The sequence below is a fragment of the Pantherophis guttatus genome, chromosome 18 (genome assembly GCF_059756535.1).
Source record: "Pantherophis guttatus breed Tessera chromosome 18, ASM5975653v1, whole genome shotgun sequence".
NCBI classification, from domain to species: Eukaryota; Metazoa; Chordata; class Lepidosauria; order Squamata; family Colubridae; genus Pantherophis; species Pantherophis guttatus.
The window spans coordinates 6,602,860-6,623,774 of NC_142080.1; the positions used below are offsets into that span (position 1 = coordinate 6,602,860).

The 20,915-nt window shown below is 48.0% G+C and overlaps 1 protein-coding gene across 3 annotated transcripts; it reads left to right on the forward strand.

Moving 5' to 3' along the window:
• The first annotated feature begins 921 nt into the window (after nt 1–921).
• On the forward strand, nt 922–9,860 carry ACKR1 (atypical chemokine receptor 1 (Duffy blood group)). Of its 3 annotated transcripts, none has more exons than XM_060694380.2 (3): nt 960–1,037; nt 3,071–5,077; nt 8,243–9,860. In XM_060694380.2, exon 3 carries the CDS (start codon nt 8,300–8,302, stop codon nt 9,149–9,151), a length of 852 nt encoding a protein of 283 aa, XP_060550363.2. In that variant the 5' UTR covers nt 960–1,037; nt 3,071–5,077; nt 8,243–8,299; the 3' UTR covers nt 9,152–9,860. The 3 variants fall into 3 exon arrangements, with proteins under 3 accessions (XP_034264341.2, XP_060550363.2, XP_060550364.2); XM_060694381.2 differs by having other exon boundaries at nt 992–1,037; nt 4,930–5,077; XM_034408450.3 differs by lacking the exon at nt 3,071–5,077 and having other exon boundaries at nt 922–1,037.
• Nucleotides 9,861–20,915: the final 11,055 nt, after the last annotated feature.

Here is a 20,915-nt window from a genome sequence, read left to right on the forward strand (position 1 = left end):
TCCCCCAGCCAGCATGCTTTAAGATGAATGGACTTCAACTTCCAGAATTAAAGCATGCTGGCTGGGGGATTCTGGGAATTGAAGTCCATTCATCTTAAAGCATGCTGGCTGGGGGATTCTGGGACTTGAAGTCCTCCCATCTTAAAGCATTCTGGCTGGGGGATTCTGGGAATTGAAGTCCATTCATCTTAAAGCAGGCTGGCTGGGGGATTCTGGGAGTTGAAGTCCATTCATCTTAAAGCAGGCTGGTTGGGGGATTCTGGAAGTTGAAGCCCACCCCTTTTAAAGCAGGCTGGCTGGGGGATTCTGGGAGTTGTAGTCCACCCATCTTAAAGCAGGCTGGCTGGGGGATTCTGGGAGTTGTAGTCCACTCATCTTAAAGCAGGCTGGCTGGGGGATTCTGGGAATTGAAGTCCTCCCATCTTAAAGCAACCTGGCTGGGGGATTCTGGGAGTGGAAGTCCACCCCTCCATCCACTCCATCCTCTTTCCTTTATCTTCAACACTGGTGGGTCTACACAACTCTTGGTCTCTCCACCATATTCCTATGCGAAAGACCTCGCCCTGCCACAGACCCTCCTCAAGAAAACGGTTGGCCTTCGAGACAACACACAAGGCACGTTGTCGGTTTATTGTACCCACCACACCTTGGCCTCTCTCCTCTCTCTCTTGTTGCTTTTGGCCCGCTTCAGAAGAGGTCTACCAAGACCAGGAAGAAGGTCCAAAACCAAGGGGAATTTGACGTGCCTTCTAAAACGTTCCGGAGATATTTCCTCAAGTTCCTGCCAAGCGTCCGTCTCCCCCTCGCTTTCCGTTTTCCACCCAGAAGATGGAGTGAGTCCACTATGTGCTTCCTGTCCAAGAACACACCCACCTTGCTTATCTTCCTCCCCCTCTCCATCCTTCCCCCCCCCTCCCCAATCTTATCTATGAAGACCAGATGCCACCTCCGAAGACTGTTGGAGCTACCAGGTCACACAGACTTCAGTGGAAGCCACCGGGCTTGGCATAGACATCATGGGTAACTGCATTCGCACGGTGAGTCTTTCCAAGGTTTTGGAGATCTTTTTGGGGGGCGAGGGGGCTGGGAGAAGAGGGGGGGCTACTAATATAATGATGAAGATGATGATGACTGGCGTAGCGTCCCCACAATTCATGGGACTGACCGGCACAATGTATTTACATGGGTTGCAGCATTCCAGGGGCTCACGGGATGAGTCCCCCCCATTTGCCCCCCCCTTTCCAGGGGTCTTCCAATCAGCAAAGTCAGGGTGGGGTGGGGTGGGGAGAAGCCGGATTCGGCTTAACGACCATGGGGATTCGCTGAACAGCTCCAGGGATTCGCTTAACAACCACAGCAAAAAAAAAAGGGGGGATAAGAATCGGGGGGGGTGGCTCCTTAGACCCAGACAGAAGGGCCGGCGGTCCCAATTGTAAGTCGTAAGTCGAGAACGAACTGTAGTGGTGGAAGAGCTGGACTAGGAGCCTGGAGACCCAGGTTCGAGTCCTGCCTTGGCCATGGGACACCCATCGGTGCTCTTAGCTAATTGCACTTTCTCTCTCTCTCCCTCTCTCTCTCATTCCCCACTCTCTCTCCTTCCCTTTCTTCCTCTCTCCCACTCTCTCTGCCTCCCTCTCCCTCTCTCACCTTCCCCCATCTTTCCTTCCCTCTCTCTCTTTGCCTCTCTCTGCCTCTCTCTCATTCCTCCCTTGCTTTCATTCCCTCTCTCCCTCTCTCTCTGCCTCTCTCTCCCACTCCCTCTCTCTCTTTGCCTCTCCCTCTCTCCATCGTTCTCTCATTCCCCCCTCTCTCCTTCCCTTTCTCCCTCTCTCCCTCTCTCCTTCCCCCTCTTTCTTCTTCCCTCTCCCTCTCCATCTCTCTCTGCCTACCTCTCCCTCTCTCATCTCCCCTTCCCCCTTCTCTCCTTCCTTCTCTCTTTGCCTCTCTCTGCCTCTCTCTCACGCTCCCTCTCTCTCTCCCTCTCTCTCTCTCATTCCCTTTCTCCCTCTCTCTCCCTCTCTCCTTCCCCCGTCTCTCTTCTTCCCTCTCCCTCTCTGCCTCCGTTCATTCCCTCTCTCCCTCTCCCTCCCTCTCTCTCTCTCCCTCTCTCTCTCCTTCCCTTTCTCCCTCTCTCCCGCTCTCTCTGCCTCCCTCTCCCTCTCTCATCTTTCCCCATCTTTCCTTCCCTCTCTCTCTTTGCCTCTCTCTGCCTCTCTCTCATTCCTCCCTCACTTTCATTCCCTCTTTCCCTCTCTCTGCCTCTCTCTCCCGCTCCCTCTCTCTTCTACCCTCTCCCTCTCTCCATCTCTCTCTCATTCCCCCCTCTCTCTCCTTCCCTTTCTCCCTCTCTCCCTCTCTCCTTCCCCTTCTTTCTTCTTCCCTCTCTCTCTGCCTCTCTCTCATTCCTCCCTCGCTTTCATTCCCTCTCTCCCTCTCTCTGCCTCTCTCTCCCGCGCCCTCTCTTCTTCCCTCTCCCTCTCTCCATCTTTCTCTCATTCCCCCTCTCTCACCTTCCCTTTCTCCCTCTCTCCCTCTCTCCTTCCCCCTCCTTCCCTCTCCCTCCATCTCTCTGCCTACCTCTCCCTCTCTCACCTTCCCCCTTCTCTCCTTCCTTCTCTCTTTGCCTCTCTCTGCCTCTCTCTCATTCCCTCTATCTCTCTCTGCCTCTCTCTCCCGCTCCCTCTCTCTCTCCCTCTCTCTCTCCTTCCCTTTCCCCCTCTCTCTCCTTCCCTCTCCCTCTCTCCCTCTCTCTCTGCCTTCCTCTCCCTCTCTCATCTTCCCCCTTCTCTCCTTCCTTCTCTCTTTGCCTCTCTTTGCCTCTCTCTCATTCCCCCCTCTCTCTCATTCCCTCTCTCCCTCTCTCTGCCTCTCTCTCCCGCTCCCTCTGTCTCTCCCTCTCTCTCTCTCCTTCCCCCCTCTCTTCTTCCCTCTCCCTCTCTCTCCCTCTCTCCTTCCCCCCTCTCTTCTTCCCTCTCCCTCTCTGCCTCCGTTCATTCCCTCTCTCCCTCTCCCTCCCTCCCTCCCTCCCTCTCCATAATATGTGGGATTATATTATTATTTTTTTGCTTAGACAAAAAAGAAAAATGAATTCTGAACCTTTTCAAAAGTCAAATTCCACAGTTAGCCTCAAACCATCCAGTAAATTCATTTGCGTTTGGATCTCTTCTTTCAAATCTGACATTAACCTTTTCTGGAGCAGAAATCAGCTTACAAAATAATCACGAAAAGAAGGCAATTTTTTTTTTCTCGGGAGCCCCTGACCTTCCCTTGCAGACAATAAAAATGAAAGAATTATGCAACTTGATACAAGGCAGGTAGATCTGCCCTTAATTGTAGCAGGCGTTCGGAATATACAGACCTTCCAAATCGGAATTTAAATGGAAATGTTATACGTGAGGAGCTGAAAGAAAGAAAAGCATTTCCCCCCCCAAAAAAATCTCCCAGAAATAACATTATTGATGTACAGTAACACCAAAACTGCAAAGAGAAACTAGACAAATCGATCCAATAAAAGCCTAAAATATCAATAGACAAAATGATATGATATTATTTAAACAAAGCAAAATCCCTTTGGCTCTCATACAGGTAGTCCTCAAATTACGACCATCAGAGACCCCGCCCCCCACGGTTATAACTCATTACGGTCATAAAGCGAGTCAGTTTTTATGACCCACCTGATTGGATGCCCTTTTTTTTTTTGGCACCCATCATTAAGTGAATCCTCATGCGGGAGGGGAACCCCCGTGATTGTTCAGCGAATCATAGAAGCCAATGGTGTGATTTTGAGCAAAACCGTCGTAAAACACAGCCACGTGACTGCGGGACGATGCAAACGGCCGTAAAACGAACCGTCCCGATAGGTCGGTGGGGAACGTCAAACAGTCGCTAAGCGATCCGTCGTAAGTCGAGGGATGTCCACCAGCCGTCCCTTCATTTGCACAAAGGATTGCACAAGGGGAGCCCAAAGAGAGGAGCCATTTTTATTTTAGTTTGGCTTAAGGACAGAGCTTGGATTTTGCAAAAAGCATTAGGAGAGGCGGTTTGCAGGGTAAAACTGCAAATTAAGTGTGTAAAACTCCAGTGCAAACAACCTGATTCCCACAATCCATCCCAGGCAAGAGGCAAATTCCAAATAGCGTAACTTTTGGCCAGGTGGGAAGGCAGGGAATATGGGTCTAGATCCCCCATACATTTTGGGGTTTCTTATCTTGGTAGAACCTCCACGTCCAGGACAGTGGTGGGTTTCAAAATTTTTTTACTACCGGTTCTGTGGGCGTGGCTTGATGGGCGTGGCATGGCTTGGTAGACGTAACAGGGGAAGGATACCGTAAAACCTCCATTCCCACCCCACTCCAGGGGAAGGATACTGCAAAATCTCCTTATGAGCCGAGGTGGCGCAGTGGTTAGAGTGCAGTACTGCAGCTACTTCAGCTGACTGCTAGTTCAGCAGATTAGCGGATCAAATCTCACCGGCTCAAGGTTGACTCAGCCTTCCATCCTTCCGAGGTGGGTAAAATGAGCACCCAGATTATTGGGGGGCAAGATGCTATTTAGTATGCTGTCTTTGGTGTAAGCCGCCCAGAGTCCTCGGAGAGTGGGCGGCATAGAAATATGACTAATAAAAATAAATAAAAATAAATTCCCACCCCGCTCCAGGGGAAGGTTACTGCAAAATCCCCATTCCCTCCCAATCAGCTGGGACTCAGGAGGCGGAGAATAGATGGGGGCGGGGCCAGTCAGAATTTTTTACTACCGGTTCTCCGAACTACTCAAAATTTCCGCTACCGGTTCTCCGAACTACTCAAAATTTCCACTACTGGTTCTCCGAACTACTCAAAATTTCCGCTACCGGTTCTCCAGAACTGGTCAGAACCTGCTGAAAGCCACCTCTGGTCCAGGAGAAGTTTACCTTAGCGTGTCCTTTACTAGGAGAAGAAACATCCAGAGAAGCTTTCCGGTTTTGGCCTCCGGGCGGATCGGCGTGAAAGGGGAAGACGCTGAGCTAAGGGAAGCTCCGGTCTGGCTCAGAATGGCTTTATCTTGATGACGTTTCTGCTGCGGCTTCTGGAATGTTATTGTAAAGCTGTTTATTATTTTATGCTGCGGTTCTATATTTTACTGTTTTTATTAGGTTTGCAATTTAGCAATTTTATTGTGTTTTAATGATGTTCCTCCTTGGGAAAGCAGCTTGAGATCTTTTTAAATTAAAAGATGGGGTGGAAATATATTTGCGAAGGAGGAAGGAGGGAGGGAGGCTGGGAGGGAGGGAGGGAGGGAGGGAAGGAAGGAAGGAAGGAAAGGAGTTGGGAGAGAGGGAGGGAGGGAGGAAGTTGGGTGAAAGGGAGGGAGGGAGGAAGGAGGGAGGAAGTAAGTTGGAGGGAGGAAGTTGGGAGAGAGGGAGGGAGGAAGGCAATTGGAAAGGAGGGAGGAGGGAGGGAGGAAGGAGGGAGGGAAGAAGGAAGGAAGTTGGGAGGGAGGAAGTAAGTAAGTTGGAGGGAGGGAGGAAGGAAGTTGGGCAGGAGGGAGGGAGGGAGGAAGGAAGTTGGGAGAGAGGGAGGAAGTTGTGCAGGAGGGAGGGAGGAAGGAAGTTGGAGGGAGGGAGGAAGGAAGGAAGTTGGGAGAGAGGGAGGGAGGAAGGCAATTGGAAAGGAGGGAGGAGGGAAGAAGGAAGGAGGGAGGGAAGAAGGAAGGAAGGAGGGAGGGAGGGAGGAAGGAAGGAAAGAAAAGTTGGGCGAAAGTGAGGGTGGAAGGAAGTTGGGAGGGAGGGAGGGAGGAAGGAAGGAAGGAAGGAAGGAAGGAAGGAAGGAAGGAAGGAAGGAAGGAAGGAAGGATTTTTTGAAGAAGTTGGGGTCTCTGCTTCATTAAACCACGATGGGGGAGGAATTGACTGCCTTTCGCGCAACGTCTTTTTCTAATTCAAGCCTGCGATCTTATCGTCACCTAAAGGAAGAGGATGAAAAATGGCCTCGTCTCCTTCCAGGTGGGACGAAGTGGCGGCCAGAGGGGAGAATTATTCAGCGTATAAAAATCCAGCCCTCTCCCGCTCTGAGCCGGAGTTTTGCTCTGGGAAGGGATATCTCAGACACACAGACACACAACCGACACACCAACACCGGCACCCTTTTGCCACCCACACCTCAGCTGTCAGATGGAAACATCGGCCGGCCATAATGAAAAAGACAAACTCTGTTTGCCCCATCACACTAAAAGTCTTCTTTCTTTCTTTCTTCTTCTTTCTTCTTCTTTCTCCTCCTTTTTTCTTCTTCTTCTCTCTTCTTCTCTTTCTTCTTTCTCTTCTTCTCTTTCTCCTTCTTCTCCTTCTCCTTTTTTCTTCTTCTTTCTTCTTCTCCTCTTCTCCTCCTTCTCTCCTTCTTTTTCTTCTCCTTCTTTCTTCTCTTCTTCTTTTTCTCCTCCTCCTCCTTCTCTTTCTCCTTCTCTTCCTCCTCCTCCTTCCTTTTCATCTCCTCCTCATTCTCTTCCTCCTTCTCCTTCTCTCCTCTTCTCTTTCTCCTTCTCCTCCTTCTCTTTTCCTCCCTCTTCTCCTTCTCTTCTCCTTCTCTTTTTCCTTTTGCTTCTCCTTCTTCTCCTCCTCCTTTTCCTCCTTCCATCTCCTCCTCCTTCTCTTCTTCCTTCTTCTTTTCTTCTTCTCTTTCTCCTTCTCTTTCTCCTTTTGCTTCTCCTTCTCCTCCTCCTTTTCCTCCTTCCTTTTCATCTCCTCCTTCTTCTCCTTCTCCTTTTGCCTCTCCTTCTCCTCCTCCTTTTCCTCCTTCCATCTCCTCCTCCTTCTCTTCTTCCTTCTTCTTTTCTTCTTCTCTTTCTCCTTCTCTTTCTCCTTTTGCTTCTCCTTCTCCTTTTCCTTTTCCTCCTTCCTTTTCATCTCCTCCTCCTTCTCTCCTTCTCCTCCTTCTCCTCCTTCCAGCTCCTCCTCATTCTCTTCCTCTTCCTCCTTCTCTTTCTCCTTTTGCTTCTCCTTCTCCTCCTCCTCTTCCTTTTCCTCCTTCCTTTTCATCTCCTCCTCCTTCTCTCCTCCTCCTCCTCCTTCTCCTCCTTCCAGCTCCTCCTCATTCTCTTCCTCCTTCTCCTTCTCTTCTCCTTCTCTTTTTCTCCTTCTCTTCTCCTTCTCCTTCCAACATTTCGCTCTCAGCTCTTCCCCTTTGGGGCAACTCTCTCTCTCTCTCTGCCTCCCAGAAGTCAGTTTCCCCATCCTGTTCGGTGATCCATCGGACATCACTCCCCGATAATAAATGTGTTTAAGGAAAGGCTAAGGTGAAGAGATAAATTCCCATTAATTCGAGTGGCAGTCTAGCAAGGGACGCATAAAGTTATCAAAGGGAACGTCTGGGAGGGAAACAAATTCACATGCCGAGCAAGTCTGCCCTTCGGTAACTCTTTTTTTCCCTTTCTTTCTGGAGCCAAATGGATCCTCTGCTCTTCGAAATCTTAAACACAAACACCTGCGAATCCTCCTGCAGTTTTGCCACCTTGGGAATTCTGCAAAAACTCCCCTAGGCCCCATATTTCCCCCCTCCCCCATACCAGAGTTTGAGAAATAACATCTTCCACATGTTGCCCTTCCTATATCCTCCCCTGTATCATCATCCTAACAAGACCACATCTGGAATGCTGCAACCAATTGTGGTCCCCAGACTTACAAAAACAAAAGATGTTGAGACTTTGGGAAAACTTTAAGACAAGAGCAACCAAGATGATCAAAGGCAGCAGTGGGCTTCCAAAAAAAATTTTTTTTAATTGCCCGGTTGCTGGGTGGGCGTGGCCATGTTGGCCTCCTGCACCATGGCAAGAGGGGGGCATTGTTGCCCTCCCGGGGCTCTGGAAGTTTTTCTCGAGCCTCCGGGAGGGTGAAAATGGCCTCCCCAGGCTCCGGAGGCCCTCTGGAGGCCAGAAACAGGCCCATTTCCGGCCTTCCCAATCTTCCAATAGGCCCGTTTTTCACCCTCCCCAAACCTCTGCACGCGCCCTGCACTTATCTGCATCCAAATTGGGCGGCGTAGGGACTCCTGGGAGGGCCAGCCAGGAGTGGGATTTGGGGGTTGTCCGAACTGCACCGAATCTTAGCTAGAGGTTCTCCCGAACCCCTACGAACCCCCAGCAGCCCCACCCCTGCTACAAGGTCCCTTCCAACTCTGTTAAATTTGTATAATCCTCCCCATTTCCTTTCACATTTTCCATTTATCTCCTTCCCCGTCCTTCACCTCTCCATCTTCTCTCTCCCAATGGACAGGATTTAGCCAACAGCACCGTGTATGACTATACAACCAATCCTGACCTCTGGGAGCTGATGGACAACTTCACCCAGAACGAAACAGCGGAAGACGACTGGTATCAAAACTTCGCGGAACCGTGCCAGTACACCTTTTGTTCCAGTTTTATCGGCGGGATTCCGGTTTTCCTAGGCATCACCTGCTTCCTGGGAATTGTTGCCAACGTGGCGCTCGGCATTGCCTTAACCAAATGCCCTCGGTTTTGGGATCAGTGCCAGCCAGGGAAGGTGGAGCTTGTCCTGCTTGCCGTCGGAGGGGTCATCTTTGCTTTCACGTTGCCGTTTTTCGCCCTGGGCATCGGCTGGAGGTGGGCCATAGAAGACCGTCTCTGCCAAGTGATCCATGGACTGAAATTCGGGAGCCTCTTCGCTCACGGCTTGTTGGCGGCTGGCACCGCCTGCCGAAGCTCATGGGGTCTCCTTCAGCCATTTCTGCCCACCCTGCTGTGGATGATGGGCTTCCTCTGCGCCATCCCGGCCGCGTTGGTGAGCAGCACCGATGGGCTTTGCATCCCAGATCGTCTCGCCAAGCTTCACGCCTGGTCCCTGGTCCACGTGGCCTTCTGTTTGGTGATTCTGGCCCTTCTCCCGCTCATCGTGGTCTTGACCACGGCGGGTCTCAAGGGGTGTGGAAAGAGGGGCCACCCCCGTTGGAACATCAGCTGGATTTTTTATCTCTTTTGGGGTCCCTACGGGGTCGCCGTGTTTCTGGACATGCTTCAGGAGGAAACGAAGTTTTCCCAAAGTTGCCGTTTTCTGGAACATCTCAACTCCTTCTTGGGCCTGTCAGAAGGATGGGGGATGCTCCACTGTTACCTGAGCCCCTTTTTAATTTTGGGGTTGGGCTTTTATCGCCGAAAGACGGCCTAAAATGATAAAGAACTGAGAGAAAATTCCTACAGATAGTCCTCGACTTATGACCACACTTTGAGGCCACAATTTCAATTGTTAAGCCAGGCGGTTGTGAAAAATGAGCCGTGCCCGATTTTACAACCACTGCAGTCGTTCGGCGAATCACACAGTCATTAAATGAGTCCAGCTTCCCCACTGACTTCACTTAATGGATGTCAGCCTGAACTAGGTGGCTCAGTGGCTCAGACGCTGAGCTTGTCGATCAGAAAGGTTGGCAGTTCAGCAGTTCGACTCCCTAGTACAGGTCTCCTTGCGTGAGCAGGGGGTTGGACTAGATAACCTCTAAGGTCCCTTCCAACTCTGTTACTGTTAGTTTGAACTGGGGAAAGGTCACAGATGGAGATCCGGGGACACACACACACCCTTCCCGGTCCGAATTTCGATCACGGCATGGCGGGGATGCTGCAATGGTCATAAAAGCGAGTCACTTTTTTCAGCGCCATCATCACTTCAGACGGTCACTAAATGAATGGTCGTAAGTCGAGGACTACCTGGCCCTTGAACAGTCTCCTTTACTTCCCGCGATGAAGCCCCCGAGGGCATTTCTGGTGCGTTGGCCACTGAACTTTCGCTATTGAACAAATCACGTTGTGTTTTCCATAAAAGTGTGTGGGTGGGTTTTTTTTTTTTATTGTTTAGCATTGCAAATAAAGATGTTTGAAATGGCCCCTCTTGTATGCTTTGGCTGAGTCGAGCCTGGCACTTTGTTGCAGAAAGGACTTTGAACGCTAGAGTTTCAGGCATGGTCCCAATCCAATCGGAATAGAAGCTGGAAGGGACCTTGGAGGTCTTCTAGTCCAACCCCCTGCTTAGGCAGGAAACCCTACACCACTTCAGACAAATCGTTATCCAACATCTTCTTAAAAACCTCCAGTAATGAAGCTACCTGCAACTTCTAGTGGAAAGTTGTTCCACTGGTTAATTGTTCTTACTGTTAGGAAGTTTCTCCTTGGTTCCAGGTTGCTTCTCTCCTGGGTTAGAGTAGAATAGAATAGAATAGAATAGAATAGAATAGAATAGAATAGAATAGAATAGAATAGAATAGGATAGGATAGGATAGGATAGGAGAGGAGAGGAGAGGAGAGGAGAGGAGAGGAGAGGAGAGAAGAGAAGAGAAGAGAAGAGAAGAGAAGAGAAGAGAAGAGAAGAGAAGAGAAGAGAAGAGAAGAGAAGAGAAGAGAAGAGAAGAGAAGAGAAGAGTTGGAAGGGACCTTGGAGGTCTTCTAGTCCAACCCCTTGCTTAGGCAGGAAACCCTACACCACTTCAGACAAATGGTTATCCAACATCTTCTTAAAAACTTCCAGTGTTGGCGAATTCACAACTTCTGGAGGCAAATTGTTCCGCTGGTTAATTGTTCTCACTGTCAGGAAATTTCTCCTTAGTTCTAGGTTGCTTCTCTCCTTGATTAGTTTCCACCCATCGCTTCTTCTCCTATCTTCAGAGGCTTTGGAGAATAGCTTGACTCCCTCTTCTTTGTGGCAGCCCCTGAGATATTGGAAGACTGCTATCATGTCACCCCTGGTCCTTCTTTTCATCAGACTAGACACACCCAATTCCTGCAACCGTTCTTCATATATTTTAGTCTCCAGCCCCCCCCAATCATCTTTGTTGCTCTTCTAATATCTACTCTCCAGACCTTTAATCATTCCGTCTTTGAAATTATATCTGATTCCCTCCTGCTGGTAGGAGGGAGGTTGGGGTCTTGTCTGACTACAAAACCTATAAGCAGGAGCCATGGAAGGGTCGTTGCAAATTTTGATGCAGGAGAGAGTTTCTGACAAGTGGAATGATTATTAGGACAAGCGGAATAATTGGGGGGGGAAACCCCTTTCTTTTCTTCTGATCTTCTAAACTTCCAACCTCGGTTCTTTCCAAAAAAAGAAATTGTGCTGTTCTACCAGGAATATATATATATGTGTGTGTGTGTGTGTGTGTGTGTGTGTGTGTTTTTCTTCTAGCCAGGTTTTCCCTACGTAGCCAAGGTTTTTTTTGTAGCTCCAGCTCAGTAGAATCACATCTACAAAAAAACCTTGGCTACGTAGGGAAAACCTGGCTAGAAGAAAAACACACATAAACCCTACGAAGAAGTAAGAAAATTTATATATATATATATATATATATATATATATATATATATATATATATATATATATATATATATATATATATATATATATATAAATATTTACCAAATATATACACTTAAAAAATTTACACCAAATTTACACTTAAAAAACTAAAAAGCTAAAAAGAGCTAAAAAAGATTATATATATATATATATATAATCTTTTTTAGCTCTTTTTAGCTTTTTAGTTTTTTAAGTGTAAATTTGGTTTTAATTGGATTGTTTTAAATTGTGGGCCAAAGCTGTATAATTCTTTCAATTGATTTTAAATTTTGTATTGGTATGTTTTTTATCCTTGGCTGTGCACCGCCCTGAGTCCAATAGGAGAAGGGTGGTATAGAAATTGAATGAATGAATAAATAAATAAATTTATTTATTCCAAGAAAGTCCTTGTTTTGATCGGTGGCTGATCGTTCCCAAACTACCAAGTGATTAAATCTGATTTTTGGGAAGCAACAGATTGCAAGATGCCAAAATAAACACATTAATTTCGGGCAGTGTGCGGCATCCGGAAGCCTTTGTTAATCAAGGGGGTCATAGACACACAAATATACACAACTCTGTTTCTGGGAAGAGTTAAACCAGAGCTGATTACGATTTCCTTCCAAGACAATTGTAGGAAAATCAGAACAACTCTTCTCATTTAATGTTTAGCAGTGTTCTAATATTTGAAGGGACGCGGTGGCTCAGCGGCTAAGACGCTGAGCTTGTCGATCGAAAGGTCGGCAGTTCAGCGGTTCGAATCCCTAGTGCTGCCGCGGAACGGGATCAGCTCCCGTGACTTGTCCCAGCTTCTGCCAACCTAGCAGTTCGAAAGCAGGTAAAAAAAAATGCAAGTGGAAAAATAGGGACCCCCTTTGGTGGGAAGGGAACAGCGTTTTCCGTGCGCCTTTGGCGTTGAGTCATGCCGGCCACACGACCACGGAGACGTCTTCGGACAGCGCTGGCTCTTCGGCTTTGAAACGGAGATGAGCCCCCTAGAGTCGGGAACGACCAGCACATATGTGCGAGAGGAACCTTTACCTTTACATTTAATATTTGAGGGGCTGCCACAAAGACGAGGGGGGGTCAACTCATTTTCCTAAGGCAAGACAAGAAACGATGGATGGAAACTAAGCAAGGAGAGAAGCAACCTGGAATTAAGGAGAAACTTTCTAACAGTGAGGACAATTAACCAGTGGAACAGCTTGCCACCAGAAGTTGTGGTTGTTCCATCACTGGGGTTTTCAAGAAGAGATTGGACCGCCATTTGTCTGGAATGGGGATAGGGTCTACTGTTTGAGCAGTGGGTTGGACTAGAAGACCTCCAAGGTTCCCTTCCGACTCTGTAATATCTATGTTCTCTATTCTTTTTGGAGACTTGTCTGGTCTTCGCCTTTGACTGCTGAGATTCCCATGTTGTCCATTGAGGGTTTCAAAAAATTTAAGACCAAATGTTAAGATCAGGTTTCTCAAACTTTAAGACCGGTGGACTTCAACTTCCCAGAATTCCCCAGCAAGCTTTGCCAAGATTCCACTCAGAATCACTTTGGATAGTGAGATGGGAGGCATTTATAGTCCTCAATCTACGACAATTGCAATTTCCACTGCTGAGCAAGGCAGTTGTTAACCGAGTCACTAAATGAATTGTTGTAAATCGAGGATTTTGTAACTAACTGGCATTTCTAATGTGAAAGCCAACTAAACCACTCTTCGTAATAACAAGCCACTTAAAATTCTCCCCTTCCCTAAACGTCACTCGCCTTCCCTCACTCCTAAAGATTTACCATATTTTTCGGACTATAAGATGCACCTTTTTGTCTCTCAAAAGGGGGTGGAAATGCCTGTGCGTCTTATAGACCGAATATTGCCAAAGCCCCGCCCACCCGCCAGCCATTTTTTTTTGGCCTCCGCATGCCCTGTTTTCGAGCCTTTTTCAGCCTTTTTCAGGCCTTTCTTCGACCCATTTTTTGGCTTTTTCGGCCTGTTTTTGAGGCTTTTTTTGGCCCATTTGGGGGGCTTTTTTGGCCCATTTTGGAACTTTTTTCAGCCTGCTTTTTTGCCTGTTTCCAGCCTGTTTGGGGGGCTTTCTTTGGCCCATTTTTTAGGCTTGAAAACAGACCAAAAAGAAGCCTCACAAATGGGCCAAAAAAGCCTCGAAAACACTCCCCAAAAAGCCTCAAAAACAGCCCCCCAAAAGCCTTGAAAACAGCCCCCCAAAAGCCTCGAAAATGGGCCAAAAAGCCTTGAAAACACTGCCCAAAAAGCCTTGAAAATGGCCCCCCAAAAGCCTCAAAAACGGCCCCAAAAAGCCTAGAAAATGGGCCAAAAAAAGCCTTGAAAATGGGCCCAAAAAAGCCTCGAAAACAGGCCAGAAAAAGCCCCAGAAACAGGCTGAAAAAAGACTGGAAAAGGGCCGAAAAATGGCCCGAAAAAAGGGAGGCCAAAAACTTTTTGTTGTTGTTTTCCTCTTCTAAATTTAGGTGCATCCTATAGTCCGAAAAATACGGTAACCACTTTTAAACCAGCAAACGTGGTTTGTGCTGTTCCCAGGATCGAGAGACCCCTTCCCTATCCTGGCCAAATGCCTGTCTGTTTTGTGATTCAAGTGTCCCTCGCTGCTGGCTTTACGCAAGGATAAGAGTTAGAAGGCCATCGGATCAATGCACTCAGCACATCGACTTCACACTCATACACACACACACACACACAATTGCAAAGTGGCCTTCCTTCCTAAGCGAGGAGCTCCTTTGAAGGCATCTGACGGGCTGGATTATTAATCTCATTGTATTTTTAAAAAATGAGATGCTTTAACCAGGATGGAACCAGAAAGCGGCCTCTCTCCCCGTTCATTCATTCATTCATTCTCCGCAGGCTTTTATTGACTGTTGCTCCATCAACTTAAATGCGCATCAAATTAACGTGCCCTTATGAAAATTGGGGAGGGGGGCGGCAGAGCCTTTTGTGAGTCAGCACTGCCCCCTGCTGTCTGGCATGAGCATTGCGGGTTCCCCCCAGAAAGACCAGCCTGTAATGATCTGGATAGGATAGGATAGGATAGGATAGGATAGGATAGGATAGGATAGGATAGGATAGGATAGGATAGGATAGGATAGAATTGGATAGAACTGGATAGAGAAGAGAAGAGAAGAGAAGAGAAGAGAAGAGAAGAGAAGAGAAGAGAAGAAAAAAGAAAATAGAAGAGAAGAGAAAATAGAAGAGAAGAGAAGAGAAGAGAAGAGAAAATAGAAGAGAAGAGAAGAGAAGAGAAGAGAAGAGAAGAGAAGAGAAGAGAAGAGAAGAGAAGAGAAGAGAAGAGAAGAGAAGAGAAGAGAAGAGAAAATGGAATGGAATGGAATGGAAATATTTCTTGTTCTTTTGCAACAGGTAATCCTCAATTTACGACCACAATTGAGCCCAACATTTCTGCTGCTAAACTTGTTAAGCGGACTTTGCGCCATTTTACCACCTTTCTTGCGACTATTGCCAAGTGAATCACTGATCCAATTAGTAATAGGTTTGTTAAGTGAATCTGGCTTCCCTCATGGACTTTTGCTTGTCAGAAAGTCGCAAAACGGGATCCCGGAACCCCGTGACCTTCTGCAACTGGCATAAGTACATGCCAGTTGCCCAGCATTTGAATTTTGATCACATGACCATGGGGATGCGGCAACGGTCATCACTGTGAAAAACGGTCATAAGTCACTTGTTCGGTGCTGTTGTAACTTCAAATAGTCATTTTATAAACTGTTGTAAGCTAAGGACTATATAATATAGTCTTGTTTTTACCTTTTTCCAGACCTAAATTCAGTGATGAAATCTAAATTTTTTTACTACTGGTTCTGTGGGTGTGGCTTGGTGTGTGTGGTGTGGCTTGGTGGGCGTGGCAGGAGAAGGATACTGCAAACTCTCCATTCCCTCCCCACTCCTGGGGGAAGGATATTGCAAAATCTCCATTCCCTCCCCACTCCTGGGGGAAGGATATTGCAAAATCTCCATTCCCTCCCCACTCCTGGGGGAAGGATATTGCAAAATCTCCATTCCTAGCCCATTCTGGGGTCAGCCAGAGGTGGTATTTGCCGGTTCTCTGAACTGCTTAAAATTTCCGCTACCGGTTCCCCAGAACCTGTCAGAACCTGCTGGATTTCACCCCTGCCTAAATCCCATTCCATACCCAGAATAAACAGGGATCTGTTTTTAAAAGTCTTCGGGATGCCTGATTTAAGTTGCACCGTTTTCCCGCTAATAGCTCCGAGATCTCCGCCGATGTTATTAACTTTTTTCTCTAATTTGGAAGCCGGTGGAAGCTTCCACTTCCCAGCAATTACTCCCCGGGGGAATCTTAATTATTTTAGCAATGAGAATTTGTAATGCGTATCCTTGGCTTGGCAGTGTAGGGTAGATGTAGGAAATGCTCACAGAGGGAGCCTGGCCCCCCAGGGAGGACAGGAAAAACCCTTGGCATTGCAGCTTGCAAGATAACAATCCTCCTTGCATCATGGACGAATCCTCTCTGGGTTGTGAATTGCTGATGACAAAAAGCTTACGAAATTTCGTGGCAATGCAGTCTTGGGAACGAAAATTGTAGCGAAGGAGGAAAGCAAGGAAACAGAAGGAAACTTTTTGGTCTGAGCACCAAAACGTGTAGAGAGTAAGGGAGATGACCTTGAAGGCTCATCTAGGAGAGCTGGGTGGCAAACAGCACAAAAGAATAACAGAGTTGGAAGGGACCTTGGAGGCCATCCAGTCCAACCCCATGCTCAAGCAGGAGACCTTGCCTTATAGCATTTCAGACAAAGGGTTGTCCAATCTCCTCTTAAAAACTACCAGTGTTGGAGCTTTCACAACTTCTGGAGGCAAGTTGTTCCACTGATTAATTGTTCTCACTGTCGGGAAATTTCTCCTTAGTTCTTAAGTTGCTTTTCTCCTTGATTAATTTCCACCCGTTGCTTCTTGTCCTGCCTTCAGGGGCTTTGGAGAATAGGTTGACCCAGGGGTGGGCTTCAAAAATTTTAGCAAGGGGTTCTCTGCCCAGTTGCTGGGTGGGCGTGGCCATGGGTGTGGCCTAGTCGGCCTCCTGCATCACAGCGGGAGGGCATTTTTGCCCTCCCCGGGCTCCAGAGGCTTTTCTCGAGCCTCCGGGAGGGTGAAAACAGCCTCCCCAGGTTCTGGATGCCCTCTGGAGGCCAGAAATGGGCCCATTTCCAGCCTTCCCGAACCTTTTTCACCCTCCCTGAGCCTCTGCGAGCACTCTGCACTTACCTGCATCCATAACAAGCCATGTGGGGACTCCTGGGAGGGGAAGGGAGGGGTGGGCTGGGCGGAGCCAGCCAGGAGTGGGATTTGGGGGTTCTCTGAATTGCACAGAATCTTACTTAGAGGTTCTCCCGAACCCTTAAGAACCCCAGCAGCCCACCCCTGGGTTGACCCCCCCTTGTCTTTGTGGCAGCCCCTCAACTATTGGAATATGCTTTCATTCTTTACCTTCAGCTTCTGAAGAACTTAAGAAGCTCCTTAGATGAGAAGTGAATCCTTTTCAAAGGAAGGTAAAAAAACACCCCAAGAAACTCCAGTTGCCATTAGGACAACCATGACCTGGATGGTTGAGAATCTCCACAGATGGGTGATGAATCTTTGAGGGAGCTGGGTATGTTTAACCTATCGATGATAAGGGTTGGGGGGAGCATGTTAGAAGACGGGGGGGCTCAACCTATTCTTCAAAGCACTGGAAGGCAGGACAAGAAGCAACGGATGGAAACTCATCGAGGAGAGAAGCAACCTAGAACTAAGGAGGAATTTCCTAACAGTGAGAACAGACATTGTGGGACGTGAGTGCTCCACCACTTTTCAAGAAAAAGTCATCCATTTGTCTGAAACGGTGTAAGGTCTCATCTCTTGAGCAGAGGGCTGCTGTCAGACTTCGATGCTATCTCAAAATAAATGAATTTCCAAACTGCCAATCTTTAAGGAAATCTTTTCTTTAATTGAGCACAGCCACCGGATCATGACTCGATGCGGACAAGACTGACCTTTTGCCCCCCAATCCCTCCCTTTCTGATCCCCAAATCTCTGCTTCTCATTGGCTATCTTCCAAGTCATTCTTCAGACTTCTTGTCTCGTCATTTCCCAGGAATGTCTCCCCCCCTCGTTTCCATGACAACCCGACTTCAAAGGGATTTAGCAGGCAAAAGTTCAGAGCTTATCTCTCTCTCTCTTCTCTGCTCTCTATGCCAGCGTTGCAGCGCTGACAGCTGGACTAGAAGACTTCTAGGGCTAAGATTCTATTTATTTATTTATTTATTAAATTTATATACCGCCCTATTCCTAAGGGACTCAGGGTGGTGAACAGCGAACGATAAAAATACATGTAATACAAACGTTAATAATAAAAAACCAATTAAAATATACTAAACATTCTGGTCCTAGATAATTCAAGACATCCTAGTTTAAAATAAAATCAAAAAGCAATATAAAGGGAAAGTTAGGCCAGGCCGGCCTGCTGAAACAGGAATGTTTTGAGGGCACGGCGGAAAGTGCGCAGATCCGGAATCTTCTGTATCTCTGGGGGGAGCTCGTTCCAGATGGTGGGTGCCCTCACAGAAAAGGCTCTCCCCCTGGGGGCCGCCAGTCGACATTGTTTGGCTGACGGCACCCTGAGAAGCCCCTCTCTATGGGAGCGTACTGGGCGGTGAGAGGCTATTGGTGGCAGAAGGCGGTCTCGTAAGTACCCCGGTCCTAAGCCATGGAGCGCTCTAAAGGTGGTAACTAAGACCTTGAAGCGCACCCGGAAGACCACAGGGAGCCAGTGCAGCTCGCGCAGGAGGGGAGCCACATGGGAGCGCCATGCTGCTCCCATAACTATGTTCTATGTGTCCAGAGAAATCAAAAACGGCCTTCACGTGCTGGACTCTGGTTGGACTCGCCGTTTTCCCGCACGAAGGGATTAGAAATTGGGCCAAAATGAATCTCCAACTCTGCTCCAATTCAAGGCAGAAAATATATCACTTTGACGAGCTGATTTGATTTGCATTACCTTCGACTCCAATCAAACCCCCCTCCCCACCTCTCCCCGCATCAAAGCTTGCACATCTCTAAGTGATTATTGTCCAACGGCATTGAAAGCAGGCAATGGAAACATGACAAATTAGCAAGGCAGCCAGGCGAAGAGGCAGACAGAAATCCATGCTGTTAAAACGGGGGGTTGTCACTTCCACGAGGTAGGAAATCAACTCTGCGGGAAAGCTAAAATAACGTTGACGGAGATAGGCTATATTGTAACACAGGTAAGTCCTCGGCTCACAACCACAACGGAGCCACAAGGTATCTGTTGCTAAGGGAGACAGTTGTTAAGTGAGTTTTGATCACGTGATCTCTCGTCTCTATCTATTCGTCCATCCATCTGTCTATTATCTGATGTGTTTGCTCAAAGCACCTGAAGGCAGGACAAGAAGCAATGGATGGAAACTAATCCAAGAGAGAAGCAATTTGGAACTGAGGAGAAACTTCCTAACAGTGAGGACAATTAATCAGTGGAATGGCTTCCCATCATCTTCTTCTTCCTCCTCCTCCTCCTCCTCCTCCTCCTCCTCCTCCTCCTCCTCCTCCTCCTCCTCCTCCTCCTCCTCCTCCTCCTCCTCTTCTTCTTCTTCTTCTTCTTCTTCTTCTTCTTCTTCTTCTTCATCTTCATCATCATCATCATCATCATTATTTTAAAACAGGAATGTCTCACCCCCATTTGCTCTTTCACAGCTGACTGGGCAGTTGTCAAGTTATTAAACGAGGCAGGGCTTCGTGACATGCTCATCTGTGGTCTGTAATTGTCCCCTGGCTGGGTCGGATGACATGGCATGGATCTTGGCTTGTCGAGAGAGGCAAGGAAGGTGAATCCCCCACCCCCATTCTGTCACACACACCCTCATTTCTTATTTAAGAAAATGACAAAAGGGAAGGGAATTAGAGGGGACGGGAAGAGGGGAAAGGAGGGGAGGGGAAGGGAAGGGAAGACAGGAAGGGAAACTGAGTGAGAAGGCAGGGAGGGAAGGAAGGAGGGAGGGAGGGAGGGAAAAGGAAGGAAGGAGAACAGGAGGAGGAGGAGAGAGAAGGAGGTGGAAGGAAGGAAGGAGAGAAAGAAAGAAAGAAAGAAAGAAAGAAAGAAAGAAAGAAAGAAAGAAAGAAAGAAAGAAAGAAAGGAAGGGGAGGTGGGAGGGAGGGAAGGAAGGCAAACAGGAGGAGGAGGAAGGAAGGAAGGAAGGAAGGAAGGAAGGAAGGAAGGAAGGAAAGAAAGGAAGGGGAGGTGGGAGGGAAGGAAGGAAGGCAAAGGGGGAGGAGGGGGAGGGGGAAGGGAGGGAGGGAGGAAGAGAGGGAGGAAGGGAGGGAGGGAAGGAAGGAAGAAGAGGGAGGGAGGGAGGAAGGAAAGAAAAACGGGAAGGGAGGGAGAGAGAGAGGGAAGGAGGGAGGAAGGAAGGAAAAATGGGAAGGGAGGGAGGGAGAAGGAAGGAAGGAAGGAAGGAAGGAAGGAAGGAAGGAAGGAAGGAAGGAAGGAAGGAAGGAAAGAAGGAAGGAAAAAGGAAGGAAGGAAGGAAGTCTTGTCAAACTTTGCAAGTTAAGGCTAATCTCCATGACAATTTTCTAAGACTATAGCCAAGTTCCAGCAATACGTTGCCTTGACAGAGGCCACCATGTTACGAAACAATACGGTTTATCGTTTTCCGCATCGCTCGTTGGTTGAACGCAAATGGTGCCTGTGTTATTCCAGATGGACCGTTCAGCCGGTTTGGAGAACAACAAAGCTACCCTGTTCAGCGGGACTTCAACCCAGCTGAGATACATTTTACCCCTTGACCCCAAAACAAGATCAACATTCATTCCGCCCCAAGGCAGAATCCAAATAGCTGACTTTTTCGGGAACAACATGTTGTTGAGTCATCCAATTTCATAAAAAGAGGAGCACCTGACAGGCGGCTTCAGCTGTGAAGCGCCTGACTCTTAACACTTTGCCAGAATCAACATACAAAACCCTGGTTTTGTTCCTTGGGAAGGAAACAAATCCATCAAAGACAATTTAAGGACCTATCAATCAGGCCCAAACCAGCCTTCCATAGTCCTGGAGAAGATTTCCAGATCTGGGTTGCAAAGATCTGAAGAGCCACTAGAGGGCAGGAAGAAGAGACGGGAAGGGGAAAAATGAGACTCTTTGTCTCCAACTAGTGGCAAATTGTATATTAGCACTCCCTCTTTCTCTTTTTTTAATACTCAGAGTTATGGACGTCAGTTCTAGAGATTAATTGAGCAACAAATAGCCTGAAAATGCAGTAGGATCCTAACCAGTGGTGGGTTGCTCCCGGTTTGGACCGGTTCACAAGAACTGATAGTAAAACCGGTGGGAGACCCCACCAGAGTTGGGTTTCAGCAGGTTCTGGAGAACCGGTAGCGGAAATTTTGAGTAGTTCGGAGAACTGGTAGTAAAAAATTCTGACTGGCCCTGCCCACATCTATTCTCGGCCTCCCGAGTCCCAGCTGATTGGGGAGGAAATGGGGATTTTGCAGTAATCTTCCCCCGGAGTGGGGTGGGAATGGAGATTTTACAGTATCCTTCCCCTGTCATGCCCACCAAGCC